Raw genomic sequence first — 15,452 nt, forward strand, 5'->3', positions numbered from 1 at the left:
TGTAACCTCCAAAGTGGGCATGTACTGGTTTGGGAACCATGGTTTGAGCCAGGACTCTATCTTGGAATATCAATGGAACAAACTGGTGGAATTCCTTTCAATGTTCAAAATAATGGCTATTCAATGTATGGTAGAGATTCAAACCAAAAACATCAGAAATAAAATAAAATGCTGCAGCCACATTCCATCTGCAGTGCACACCATTACTGTTGCATGGATCTTGTACAGTGCATATAGAGAATGGAATGCACCTTGTCTGTCATTAATACTGGTGTTCATTGCAACCCTGCACCTTCTCAACTATGACCTCTGCAATCTCAACCCTAGTTTACACCGCAACTAGATAGCCAATTGATGCTGTGTTATGTTCCGAATGCAGACCACTTTGAACTTCGGTCGCTTTAACACAATAGTTCTAATGGAGCCAGCTGATCTATACTAATAAATCCAAATGATTGAAAACCTGCTTCCAACTGATCAGGAAATATTGAGACTCCGAGTGATTGATGTAGGTTACAGAGTCATTTGAAGCACAGAAAGTATAGAGTAAGATTTAATACCATAGTCTGCAAGCTGTTTGGGTGTACAGTTTAAAGTTTATACATGTATGGTTATAATACTGATCTCATGTATAAAGAAGCAGGTCCAACCCCAGTGGGAGATTTCCACTTTCAAAACTATCGAATAGCCTCTCCTGAGTGAAATAATCCCATCAATGCAAATCATAGGCTCCTCATCAGCCAAACTCATTTCACCTGGGGCTCTTAACATCCATTCAAGAGTGAATGCCATCAACTCACATGGCCGAGCTGTATTATAACCAAAATGGAAATGGCTTTATTCCAATATATTGTGCAACCAACCAAACATTCCATTGACAAAAACAACGCTTCAAACAATTGATCCTTCAATGTTCAATAACAAATCAACCACTTTAGCAGTTCTGAAATTAAGCAAAATTATTGAAACAAGCTTTACTTGCCAACATATTTGATAAGTTGTGATGGAGTTGGTCTGTTTTACCAACTAGGTGAGCAAGTGGCTAAAGCAAAGACACCTGTTTTTTTTTAACATTTGTACTTGGCATGTGGGTGGGCAACATGGGCAAGTCTACATTTATTGCTCATCCCCAGTTACCCTGAGATGGTGGCAGTGAACTTTCTCTTTGAACCATTGCAGCCCTTGGATGATGGTTCTTCCACGATAGTGTTAGGTAGGCAATTCCTTAATTCTGACCCAATGAAGATAAACGAATGGTGATATACAGTGAAACCTGCACAAACAGACATCGCCAAGAAACAGAGAGCTTCAAAAAATGGACGCTCATTGACACTCCCAAATAATTTACTTTGCGAAATATACAAACTGCACCTTGAAATAACGGACACTCGCGAATTGCGAACTACGGACAGCCTTCAATGCACCAAGTCCGTTTACACCTTGAAACAGGTAAGCGCGAGGCGGCAGTGGGAGAAAAAATGGCTTTTGTGTAATGGAGATGTCTTTACCCAGCATCCATTGTGGCAGAGAAACCGCTCTATCTCTGGGATTGAATGCTTGCATGGCTCTGCTCAGAGATAGGACAGTTTCTCTGTCACTATGGATGCTGGGTAAAGAACTCCAGGGGGGGGGGGGGGTGGCAGAGAAATGGAAACTGAGGAATGGGGGAGTGGGGAGAGAGAGAGAGATGGAGACTGGGGAATGGGGGGAGAGGAAAGAGATGGAGAGTGGGGGCAGAAGAAATGGGGAGAATGGTTTCCCCTCTTCACCCTCACGGGTGGCCTCCTGGTTCTTTGAACTTCTCGCACACTGCTGTTGGAGCGAAATACGCAACTACAGGGGAGCCAATCTTTATAAGGTACATTAAATCAAATAACATTTGTAGAAGTCCAATGTCATGTGATGACATCACGCGATCCGATGTCACATGGTCAGATGTCATGCGGTTACATCACGTGATCATGCCTCCAACCAGAGTTGGCAACCCTATTCCACCAGTATGTCAGGTACTGATGAGTTAACAGCCCCCTACCCACCCCCAGCACTTCAAGCATTAGCAGCTGCAGCACATGGAGGGAGGGGGCCCCAGACAGGGGTCTGCAGGACATTAATCTCCCCCAATTTGGCTGGGATCTCCAGGCACTCCGGCCCTACAGCAGCCACCTCGCCCTGTGCAGGCTGCTAACGTAGCAGATCCCAGGATCAGGACATGCCTCCCTCAATGGAAAAGGACCCTGGGATGGCAATGAACTGGGAAACCCAACTGAAATCAAATCCTTTTGGCAGGGCTCCAGAATTAGGCACAATCCCAGGTGAGGGTGAAAAAAAGGAACGCTGCAGGAGATACAGCCAATCCCAGGATATTTGGCTCATCTGGTTTACTGTACATACAATGACCATTTTGAAAATAGGGACATCTGATGCAAGACCCTTAGGTGTCTCTAATTTACAGGTTTCACTGTTTGTCCAAGTCAGAATGGTGTGCGACTTGGAGGGAAAGTTGGAAGCAATGGTGGTCCCACAACATTGCTATTTTTGTTCTTCTCAGCGATAGAGATTCGAAGAGAGGGAGGTGCTGTCGAAGTAACCTTGGTGAGTTGCTTTTGTGTTTAGTGGCAGGGGCACCAAGCAAACTGCTCTGTCCTGGATATTGTCAAGCTCCTTCAGTGTTGTTGCAGCTGCGTCCATCCATCACACTCCTGGCTCGAGCTTTCTAGATGGTGGAGAATCTTTCAGGGTCAGGAGATGAGCCGCCCTTTGCAGAATAACCAGCCTCTTTCCTGCTCTTGTAGCCATGGTATTGATATACCTGGTCCAGTTCAGTTTCTGGTCAATGGTGACTGTCAGGATATTGATGATGCGGGACTCCACAATGGTAGCGCTACCGAAGGTCGAAGAGAAGTGGCTAGGTTTTTTGAGTTGGTCATTTTCTGGTACTTTTGTGGCGCGAATGTTACCAGCCACTTGTCAACCCAAGTCTGGATGTTATCTAGGTCCTGTTGTAGGTTGGCATGGACTTCTTCATTATCAGAGGAGTTGTGAATGGAACTGAACACTATAGAATCGTCAGCAAACAGCCTCACTCCTGACTTTATGACAAAGGGAAGGTCATTGATGAAGCAGTTGAAGATGGTTAGGCCTTCTCTGAGCAACTTCTGCAGTTATAGACTGGGGCTATCTGGACTAACCTCCAACAACGACAGCCAAGTTACATTAAGAGTTTTCCCTTTGACCCTCACTGACTTCAGTTTTACTGGGCTCCTTGGTGCCATACTTGGTCAAATGCTGCCTCGATGTCGACAGTAGCTGCTCTCACGTGTTTGATCCAACTCAATAACAACATTAATGAAATCACAAAGTAGTCAAAGATTGGACACTTTACAGCACAGAGAAGAGTTTGAAAAATGGAACAAAAGGCTAATTTTGTACTTAAAACATTACTGCACTTCTATTTGCCCCTCAGGATGTTACAGATTCCAGATAAGCACCAGCTATCTGCTTTTTTGGTTATTTTCCTGGAGCGTTCCTCAATTAAGGATGCCTCACCTGGGTTTCATAGAATTCCCGGTCCTTCCAGTAATAAAGCTGTAGTTTCTTCTTCACAGCTACACATATATTGAGAATCAGCTCATCGCCATCAGATCGCTGAAAACATAGCATACATGTTACCAACTGATCGTAAGAAACGAATTGACCCTCAACTTACACTGAATTTACACCAGCATTTTTACTTTTCACTATTGTACATGTGGATGCATAACATTCACAACCATCACTGTAACCAGATCCTCACTGTTGATGCAAGCCAGCCTAGAACTACAGTCAAAGGAAGGTGGAAAACAAATTTTCAAATCCAAGCATCAAACTCTATTTCAGAGATCTCCCAATGGCTCTGCTAGTTAAGGCAATAAGGGGCTGAGCCACATAGTCCAGCCAGAAGGTGCCAGGTTTGTACTGGATTTGCTGATCTTAGGCATGATGGCGGCAGGGGCACCATGATTAGCCTCTGTACCCAAGTTAGAGAAGGGGAAAATAGGCAATGGTACCTGCTTTTGATACATGCACATGCACACGTGTACATTTATGCGTGCATGCGTCAGGTAATAACAGGATCAGGTTCAGCTGTGATGCCTGCCATGGTTGACTGGTTTGCCACTATCTAGACTCATGTAAAAATGGCTCATTGGGTGAGTTATCAGAGGTGTCTGGCAACCATAGAAACATGCCCTGTCAAGGAGTCAATGCCTTCAGAAGAGAAGGGGTCAGTCAATTATGCTCTAATTACCAAGATTAAAATCCTTCTGTCCTCCATCCTCAGAATATTGTTGATTATGTAACACCATGCGCATTTATACACTGAGCCTCATAAGAGCAATTAGATATTTACCAACAATCAGTTTTGTAGATGTCAGCTATTGGCTCATTAGTTAATAAAAATCAAAGTAAGAGATGAATGAAAACTTCATACGAAAACTTGTTTGACTTATAGGGAGAGGTTGGATAGACTGAGACTTTTTTCCCTGGAGAGTAGGAGGTTAAGGGGTGATCTTATAGAAGTCTATAAAATAATGAGGGGCATAGATAAGGTAGATAGTCAAAATCTTTTCCCAAAGGTAGGGGAGTCTATAACGAGGGGGCATAGATTTAAGGTGAGAGGGGAGAGATACAAAAGGGTCCAGAGGGGCAATTTTTTCACTCAAAGGGTGGTGAGTGTCTGGAACGGGCTGCCAGAGGCAGTAGTAGAGGCGGGTACAATTTTGTCTTTTAAAAAGCATTTGGACAGTTACATGGGTAAGATGGGTATAGAGGGATATGGGCCAAGTGCAGGCAATTGGGACTAGCTTAGTGGTATAAACTGGGCGACATGGACATGTTGGGCCGAAGGGCCTGTTTCCATGTTGTAAACTTCTATGATTCTATGAAAACAGCAGTGCAGCTCTCTGGGTTCCCCACATACCAGATTCACAATCTCATCCACCTCACATAGGGAGCAATTTCTCCTCCCTTGCTGGGGAAAGTGATGCATAGCAAAAAGACAAGGAACTAAAATAAAAATGAGAGGAGGGGTGGCATGGGAGATAACATGAAATAAAGGGTTTAATGTGGCAATAAAGGTTTGGTGCCTAGTATACAAACGTATTTCAAAGCATAGACATCCTGCAGTCCTTCACTTTTTAAAATACGTTAAGTTAAGTTATACTGGAACAAATTCCTAATAACTGATTGTACACAGTAAATTAGCTATTCACATCCGCATATAACATTAAACTCTGCGCCTGTACTCCAGAATATAACGGCAGGTGAAGGCACTGCCCAGTATAACACTAAACCACGAAGGTGCCAGGTTTGATTTATGGTCTGAGACAAGACAGCTTCCCTCAGCTGGGTGCTCTCTGTGTCTATGGATTAAAAAAGGATGGGAAAAGTATCCAGTGACTTCTGCTGGAAAGTGCATGCACGCGAGTGTCAGCTGGCACAACTGTCCTCTCTTACCGCCCTCACCCCCAAGTCATCACTGTCCAGACTCATACATGGATGGCCACTTGAACAAGGTACTGGAGAGCCGCCTTGTAGAAGCGTACCCCCAGCAGCTTCAGAAGAAGACGGCAGAACACTTTGGAAGGGGGTGGGGGGATTTTTCTTCTTCAAAAAAGTCTGTTCATCTGCTTATGGAGCAAGGTGGCAAAAAAAAGACCATTACCAGCAGTGAAATACACACTCTCATTTACTTATATTCTCTCTCTGGATTATTAGTGACGCCCAATCAAAAAAAATAAGTTGAGTGCTGCATCACCGTTATCTTTAGGTTTGTTACTGGGGAGACTTCCCATACTCCTGCAGGGCATAAGTAATGCTGCAGTTTTGTACACCTTGCCTCTTACCTTCAAGTCACATGAAAACAGACTGGCGCCTTTAGCCTTTGTAACCATAGTAATTTGTTGGAATGTGAGTAAGTCATGAACATAAATATTACTTTCTGTAGGGAGAGAGAGAAAATATTTTAATGTAATTTGAAACTACCTTCTCCCCACTCTCCCCCAGATACACATCAGTGTTGCCATTGGTGTTGGCCTCCTGATGCCTATATTTTGTAGGAAAACCTCACTTTAGCCAGTATGCTTTAATGTGTTACTTTTGTGTGGTACTCTAACTGTTTTACCTCACGTTGCTCTCACCAGCACTAGTACTTCAGCCTAGTGTTAGAGCTCAAAATGCTCTCTCTCCGGTTTGGGATGTCAAAAATGTATAATTGTACTGCTGGATGCTTTTCACAGCTTAAACGAACATGGGATGAAACTAACACGCCACTATACTTACCAAAATCCGACAGGGTTATTAAACCTACACAATCACGTTCACTTCAAACACACTGCACCATCTCCTACTCTAACTCATTCTTTCCCAGAGCCTCAAAACTCCTCACCTCCTTCAGTCTTCCCTTCCACCTACAACGAACAAATAAAACCAAAGTCTGGTCTCGTCCAATCACTACTTCCTGATTTAATTTGTCTTCAACCTTCAGGTATAGGTACGGTGGCATAGTTGCTATGTTGCTGGACTAGTAATCGAGAGGCCTCGACTAATAATCTGGAGACATGAGTTCAAATCCCGCCACGGCAGCTGGGGAATTTAAAAATTCAGTTGATTAAATAAAAATCTGGAAAAGTTAGTAACAGTAATGGTAACGATGAAATCACCAGATTGTTGTAAAAACCCATCTGGTTCACTAATGCCCTTTAGGGAAGGAAACCAGCCGCCTGGCCAGTATGTGGCTGATTCTTAACTGCCCTCTGAAATGGCCTAGCAAGCCACTCAGTTGTACAATCCCGCTACAACAAGTCACAATAAGAATAAAACTGGACGGACCCACTAGGTAATGGACACGGCAAAGGCAAATCAAGCCCAGTCGAACCTGCAAAATCCTCCTCACTAACATCTGGGAACTTGTGCCAAAATTGGGAGAACTGTCCCACAGACTAGTCAAGCAACAGCCTGACATACCCATACTCACAGAATCATACCTTTCAGCCAATGTCCCAGACTCTTCCATCACCATCCCTGGGTATGTCCTGTCCCACCAGCAGGACAGACTCACCCAGAGGTGGTGGCACAGTGGTATACAGTCAGGAGGGAGTGGCCCTGGGAGTCCTCAACATTGACCCCATGAAGTCTCATGGCATCAGATCAAACATGGGCAAGGAAACCTCCTGCTGATTACCACCTACCGTCCTCCCTCAGCTGATGAATCAGTCCTCCTCCATGTTGAGCACCACTTGGAGGAAGCACTGAGGGTAGCAAGGGCACAGAATCTACTCTGGGTGGGGGACTTCAACGTCCATCACCAACAGTGGCTCGGTAGCACCACTAATGACTGAGCTGGCTGAGTTCTGAAGGACATAGCTGCCAGACTGGGCCTGCGGCAGGCAGTGAGAGAACCAACACGAAGGAAAAACCTACTTGACCTCATCCTCACCAATCTACCTGTCGCAGATGCATCTGTCCATGACAGTATTGGTAGGAGTGACCACCGCACAGTCCTTGTGGGGACAAAGTCCCGTCTTCATTCTGAGGACACCATCCAACGTGTTATGTGGCACTACCATCGTGCTAAATGGGATAGATTCAGAACAGATCTGGCAGCTCAAAACTGGGCATCCATGAGGCGCTGTGGACCACCAGAAGCAGCAGAATTGTATTCCAGCACAATCTGTAACCTCATGGCCCGGCATATCCCTCACTCTACCATTACCAACAAGCCAGGGGATCAACCTTGGTTCAATGAGGAGCAGAAGAGCATCCCAGGAACAGCACCAAGAGTACATAAAAATGAGGTGCCAACCTGGTGAAGCTACAACACAGGACTACATGCATGCTAAACAGCGGAAGTAGCAAGCTATAGACTGAGCTAAGCAAGCCTACAACCAACGGATCAGATCAAAGCTCTGCAGTCCTGCCACATCCAGTCGTGAATAGTGGTGGACAATTAAACAACTAACGGGAGGAGGAGGCTGTGTAAACATCCCCATCCTCAATGATGGCAGAGCCCAGAGTGTAAGTGCAAAAGACAAGGCTGAAGCGTTTGCAACCAACTTCAGCCAGAAGTGCCGAGTGGATGGTCCATCTCAGCCTCCTCCCGATATTCCCACCGTCACAGAAGATAGTCTTCAGCCAATTTGATTCATTCCATGTGATATGAAGAAACAGCTGAGTGCACTACATACAGCAAAGGCTATGGGCCCTGACAACATCCTGGCTGTAGTGCTGAAGACTTGTGCTCCAGAACTAGCCGCGCCTCTTGCCAAGCTGTTCCGGTAGAGCTACAACACTGGCATCTACCCAACAAAGTGGAAAATTGCCCAGATATGTCCTGTCCACACAAAGCAAGACTAATCCAATCCGGCCAATTACCGCCCCATCAGTCCACCCTCAATCATCAGCAAAGTGATGGAACGTGTCGTCGGCAGTGCTATCAAGTGGCACTTACTCACCAATAACCTGCTCACTGATGCTCAGTTTGGGTTCTGCCAGGACCACTCGGCTCCAGACTTCATTACAGCCTTGGTCCAATCATGGACAAAAGAGCTGAATTCCAGGGGTGAGGTGAGAGTGACTTCCCTTGACATCAAGGCAGCATTTGACTGAGTGTGGCATCAAGGAGCCCTAGTAAAATTGAAGTCAATGGGAATCAGGGGGAAAACTCTCCAGTGGTTGGAGTCATACCTAGCACAAAGGAAGATGGTAGTGGTTGTTGGAGGCCAATCATCTCAGCCCCAGGGCATTGCTGCAGGACCTTCCCTCCATCATAAGGTCAGAATGTGGCTGTTTGCTGATGATTTCACAGTGTTCAGTTCCATTCCCAACCCCTCAGATAATGAAGCAGTCCGTGCCCGCATGCAGCAAGACCTAGACAACATCCAGGCTTGGGCTGATAAATGGCAAGTAACATTCACACCTGACAAGTGCCAGGCAATGACCAACAAGAAAGAGTCTAACCACCTCCCCTTGACATTCAACGGCATTACCATCGCTGAATCCCTCACCATCAACATCCTGGGGTTTACCATTGACCAGAAACTTAACTGGACCAGCCACATAAATACTGTGGCTACAAGAGCAGATCAGAGGCTGGGTATTCTGCGGCAAGTGACTCCCCAAAGTCTTTCCACCATCTACATGAGTGCAGCTCTAACAAAACTCAAGAAGCTTGACACCATCCAGGACAAAGCAGTCCACTTGATTGGCACCCTATCCACCACCTTAAACATTCACTCCCTCCACCACCGGCGCAACATAGTTGCAGCGTGTACCATCTACAAGATGCACTGCAGCAATTTGCCATGGGTTCTTCGACAGCACTTTCCAAAACCGCGACCTCTAACACCTAGAAGGACAAGGGCAGCAGATGCATAGGAACACCATCATCTGCACGTTCCCCTCCAATTCACACACCACCCCGACTTGGGACATTGTCGCTGGGTCAAAATCCTGGAACTCCCTACCTAACAACACTGTGGGAGTACTTTCACCACACGGACTGCAGCGGTTCAAGAAGGCAGCTCACCACCACCTTTTCAAGGACAATTAGGTTTGGGCAATAAATGCTGGCCTTGCCAGCGACACCGACATCCCATGAATGAATAAAAAAAAGCTATGACTTTGCCCCTTTATATTGGTTTCCCAATGTTAAAACTGTTGTACAAACAAAGCTTCATTTCACCTATGCTGCAAGACATTGTTATGGTCTCCCACAGAAATAAAATTAAAATTGCCATACAATTCTGACTTATGAATAAGAAAATTATATTATACCCCTCCAGTCGAACACATCAATTTGCAAATAGGTCAGAACATTTAATCCATGAAATGATTAACAGAAGGAAACCACATTAATTATTCAATTTAGCTATGTCCTGGCATACATGTGTGCGCGTGCACACGCACATTTAATTTACAATAAGGACTGCTTTAAAAACCATCACGAAACTGCTCCTGTCCCAGATTTTTTGGAGGGGGAAAGGGGAGACATGCTGGTCATAGATGTGTGCTGAATTTTGTTTTAAGCCCAGTAGTGGAAGATGACATTGTTACTACAACACAGTACAGTAGCATTGAGACTGGCGCATTTCCTGTCACCAGATTTGAATTAGTCACAATGTGGTCTGTTTGCAGTGATTCCTCAAACCACTGTCACAAGATCAAAGGCTGTGCAGATGAATGATTATTTTTGTTACATAAAACAAGTGCTTGAAACATGTTACAATATAGTCAGACTTAAGGGGACGGAGAAGAAGACATGATATGGCTCAGATGGTAAAAGCAGTGTGTAACAGAATTTTACAGAGCAAAAGGACCCAAGTTCAATTTCTAGTTTGTGCTGAGTTAGTTAAATTCAGCTGGAATGGCAATAGGAGAGCTACAATTAACCTCACCAACCCTAGTCTAGGAAGGGCAACATAAGTCAAGAGTTCCTGCTCCTGAATACTATCTAATGACCTTGGCCGGAAATGCATGTGTGTGGACACTTGGCGAGGACAGGATCAGGGTCAGGTACTATGTGCCTCCAACCCCTCCAGTCATATAGCTTGCCAACACTCGTAGTTTTTGAGAGTGGCCAGTGCCCATGGACTCCTACTATACCCCAGCAGGAGTCAATGCTTTCGGAGAGGAATAGAGAAAAAAATAAATAAACTGTAAAATTCATGATTGCCTTCTATCACTGTCCAGGATTTAGTATTCTCAATAATATGCAAGTTGAAGAATTTCACCATTTTTAGTATGCCAATACCGGAGATCTTACGTGTATCACAGGGGGCCATCCAGGCGCTACGGATTGTGCTGTAGAGCAATGGGGCTGATTCCCGATGTTAGAGGGATGAACTAACAGGTGGGGTAAGGTGGGACTCTTTAGTTTTGAAAATAGACCTCCGAGAGGGGACTTTGTTGAGGTATAAAAGATACGTAACAGGATAGAGAAGGTAAACTCAGAACAGTACGGTCACAGTTCCGTTACCACAATTTCTTACTATGGACACAAGAACACAGGATATGACGGCACAGGTTAAAGGTGGAGTACATTGCCAGGAACGGGTGGTTAAGGCCAATTCACTAGACATGTTTAAGAAACAGCTGGATGTTTAATGGAAAGAAAGTAAGCTTACCAATCTGAAAAAATATATTAAATGGGCTGATTGATTTGGCTGGAAGTGATGCTGGTATATATTTCATTGTATGTAACAGAGAATAACTTTATACATTGTACACTAAACTGGTGCAATTGGTATATACTTAAAAGTCATTACTATGTGATGCCTAACAGCACTGTGGGAGAACCTTCATCACACGGACCGCAGCAGTTCAAGAAGGCGGCTCACCACCATCTTCTCAAGGGCAATTAGGGATGGGCAATAAATGCTGGCCTTGCCAGCAATGCCCACATCCCATGAATGGATAAAAAAATATTAATTCCAAAATTTTTGGTTATTGAACTTTTTGATATATATTAATGAGTATAAAGGGCTTAATTTCAAAGTTTGAAGATGACACAAAACTTGGAAATACAGTAACAGTGAGGCGAATAGTAGCAGACTTCAGGAGGACATAGACAGACTGGTGAAATGGGCAGACACATACATGGCAGATGAAATTTAATACAGAGAAATGTAAAGTGATACATTTTGGAAGGAAGAATGAGGAGAGGCAATATAAACTAAATGGGGTGGACCTTGTCTTTATAAACAGATGTGGAGATGCCGGTGATGGACTGGGGTTGACAATTGTAAACAATTTTACAACACCAAGTTATAGTCCAGCAATTTTATTTTAAATTCACAAGCTTTCGGAGGCTTCCTCCTTCGTTCACCTGACGAAGGAGGAAGCCTCCGAAAGCTTGTGAATTTAAAATAAAATTGCTGGACTATAACTTGGTGTTGTAAAATTGTTTACAATTTATAAACAGAGGCACAGAGTACAAAAGCAAGAAAGTTAAGCTAACCCTTTATCAATCACTGGTTAGGCCTCAGCTGGACTATTGCGTCCAATTCTGGGCACCACACTTTAGGAAGAATGTCAATGCCTTGGAGAGGGAGCAGAGAAGATTTACTAGAATGGTACCAGGGATGAGGGACTTCCGTTATGTGGAGAGACTGGAGAAGCTGGGATTGTTCTCCTTAGAACAGAGAAGGTTAAGGGGAGATTTAATAGAGGTGTTCAAAATTATATGGGGTTTTGATAGAGTAAATAGGGAGAAACTGTTTCCACTGGCAGGAGGGTCAGTAACCAGAGAACACAGATTTAAAGTAATTGGCAAAAGAACCAGAGGGGAGATATGGAGACATTTTTTTTTACGCAGCAAGTTGTTATGATCTGGAATGCAGCGTCTGAAAGGAAGCAGATTCAATAGTAACTTTCAGAAGAGAATCGGATATATACTTGAAGGGAAAAAAATTGCAGGGCCATGGGGGAAACAGCCAGGGAGCGGGACTAATTGGATAACTCTTTCAAAGAGCCAGCACAGGCAAATGGGCCGAATTACCTCCTTCTGTGCTGTATGATTCTACAATTCTAACTTATTCACTTAATAACCAAAGGGCTATTCAGCTTTGTAAGGCGTATTCAACAGAACCAGAGCACACTGTGTATGGCCCGTTGGGTTCATGTATAGTGCAGTTTTAAAATTGTCACTAATAAGAGGAACTGTAAAGACAATACTCCTGGCTCCATGCAATTGTATACACTGTATGCGAAACAGCATGTGACACTTGAATAGAATACAGGAATTAATATTTCATGAATGGCCCACAATTTGGCTTCAAGCCACTGGCCATTGTGAAAGTACACAATATTTATTAACGACTTAGATGAAGGAATAGAAAGTCTCATATCTAAGTTTGCCGATGACACAAAGATTGGTGGTGTTGTAAGCAGTGTAGATGAAAACATAAAATTACAAAGGGATATTGATAGATTAGGTGAATCGGCAAAACTGTGGCAAATGGAATTCAATGTAGGCAAATGTGAGGTCATCCACTTTGGATCAAAAAAGGATAACAGGGTACTTTCTAAATGGTAAAAAGTTAAAAACAGTGGATGTCCAAAGGGACTTAGGGGTTCAGGTATATAGATCATTGAAGTGTCATGAACAGGTGCAGAAAATAATCAAAAGGCTAATGCAATGCTGGCCTTTATATCTAGAGGACTAGAGTACAAGGGGGCAGAAGTTATGCTGCAGCTATACAAAACCTTGGTTAGACCGTACCTGGAGTACTGTGAGCAATTCTGGGCACCACACCTTCGGAAGGACATATTGGCCTTGGAGGGAGTGCAGCGTAGGTTTACTAGAATGATACCCGGACTTCAAGGGTTAAGTTACGAGGAGAGATTACACAAATTGGGGTTGTATTCTCCAGAGTTTAGAAGGTTAAGGGATGATCTGATCGAAGTTTATAAGATATTAAGGGGAACAGATAGGGTGGATAGAGAGAAACTATTTCTGCTGGTTGGGGATTCTCGGAGTAGGGGGCACAGTCTAAAAATTAGAGCCAGACCTTTCAGGAGTGAGATTAGAAAACATTTCTACACACAAAGGGTGGTAGAAGTTTGGAACTCTCTTCTGCAAACGGCAATTGATACTAGCTCAATTCCTTTGTACATCGCAAACTGACAATTCACTTGCCCGGTGCACAGAAGATTCTGGAACATTACAGCACAATCGGGTACTTACTAATTTTGCACAAATAATCCAAAAGGCTCGAGATAGCTCAGTTGGTAAAGCAGTATGCAATCCACAAAAGAACCAACTGAGTAAAACAGAACCAAAATGAGTTCAAATCTTAATAACCATCATGCACATAATTAGGTTAGATGCACATAAATACTCCGTTGCTGTGTCCAATGTACATGCACACCCCCATTTTTAATCTTGCTGATAACCTACATGTGTTGTATCAGCACATTCAGTGCATGCAGGAGCTTCAACACTGCAATCTCTTGCTAATAATCAGCATGTGCTCCATCATCACACCCAGAATGCATATTCCATCTCTGCATCACCCTTAATAACCTGCTCCATCACTGTACTCAGTGTGTACACTCCATCTCTGCATCACCCTTAATAACCTGCTCCATTATTGTAACCAGAGCATGTACTCCATCTCTGCACCCTCCTTGATAACCTATTCCATCATTGTACCCAGAGTATGTACTCAATCATTGCATCCCCCTTAATAACCTGATCCATCACTGTACCCAGAGTTTTCCATCTCTGCACTCTCCTTAATAACCTGCTCCATCTTTTTACTGAGTGCATTGTCCATCACTGCATCCTTCTTAATTACCTGCTCCATAATTGTACCCAGAGTGTGTATTCCATCTCTGCACCCTCCTTAATAACCTGCTTTATCACTGCACCCAGCATGCACCATGACATCCCTTCATTACATTCTCTTCGTGAGCAACATACAAAATCCTTTATTGCCTCTGTTTCAATGGCCAAACAGCAACTGATCACCTGCCTGGGTTGATGCCTCTGAGCTTTCCTAGACACAACTATGCATTACTCCAGAATGCACAACTCAAACAGCCAATCAGACCAAAAATGCACACACATGTAAACAGTAAGTGGATGCACACTATTCTATCTCTAGATACCACTGGTCACTTTGCAACAAATGCAACATTTGATGCACAAGTTGCACCTTCCTCCCCTTGTTCAAATTCCTGTTATGAATTCAAGTCTGTTGTAGGTACGTCCTCAGGTCACTCGTTCCTATCTGAGCAGTATACTTCGATAGATTTTGATTCAAACTGTCCTTTATAACTGAAGGCAGACTAAGTTAACATGGGTGAGACGAGGCTTTGTTTAAATTGTTACGGTACTTTATTCCACAGTAAATTCAACATACGGTCATAATTATGATCAAATTCACTTGGTTCAATCAACACAGTTTATCTCCATGTCATAATAAAATATTGAACATGCTACACTTTCGCATCTCAGCATGTCATCTTAAACAGGAGGTCTCCAAACTATACTCCAGTTTGTATAACCTCTTCATCTCAGTGAAAGCTTTTCCTTAACAAAAAAAGACTACTTTTGCAGTAGTCCTGTTACCCAATTCTTTCTGTCTCTCTCTCATTCCTTAACCCCCACTCACTAACAGGAGCTGAGTATGATCCTGGGGAGAACAATTTGGGGGAGGGGGTGGGGAAATAAAACCTTACTCTGAAGAAGCAAATTGTATAGTGAGTTGCCTGTTTATTTTGTAACACAATGGATCTTTCCATGCTGACAATTTGAAACAAATCCATTGTTATATTGGTGCAAAGATAATTTTGGCACAATAGTTATGGCAACAGAATGGCCAAATTTAATGGAAAACCTAATTAAGTCCATCAGACAATGAGGCAATGGACTGTTATACACATGCCCCTCTCATATATAAGGGGACCACACA

General features: G+C 43.6%; 1 protein-coding gene across 1 annotated transcript in view; it reads right to left on the minus strand.

The window, feature by feature from the left end:
• Positions 1 to 15,452, minus strand: part of vps39 (VPS39 subunit of HOPS complex) — a 79,097-nt gene that overhangs the window by 50,800 nt on the left and 12,845 nt on the right. The window contains exons 5-6 of the mRNA XM_067991174.1: positions 5,883 to 5,977; positions 3,547 to 3,645 (exon numbers count right to left, since the gene is read on the minus strand). Coding sequence (XP_067847275.1) covers positions 3,547 to 3,645; positions 5,883 to 5,977 — 194 coding nt within the window. The remainder of the gene's footprint in view (positions 1 to 3,546; positions 3,646 to 5,882; positions 5,978 to 15,452) is intronic.

Source organism: Heptranchias perlo, chromosome 10 (assembly GCF_035084215.1).
Source record: "Heptranchias perlo isolate sHepPer1 chromosome 10, sHepPer1.hap1, whole genome shotgun sequence".
NCBI lineage: Eukaryota > Metazoa > Chordata > Chondrichthyes > Hexanchiformes > Hexanchidae > Heptranchias > Heptranchias perlo.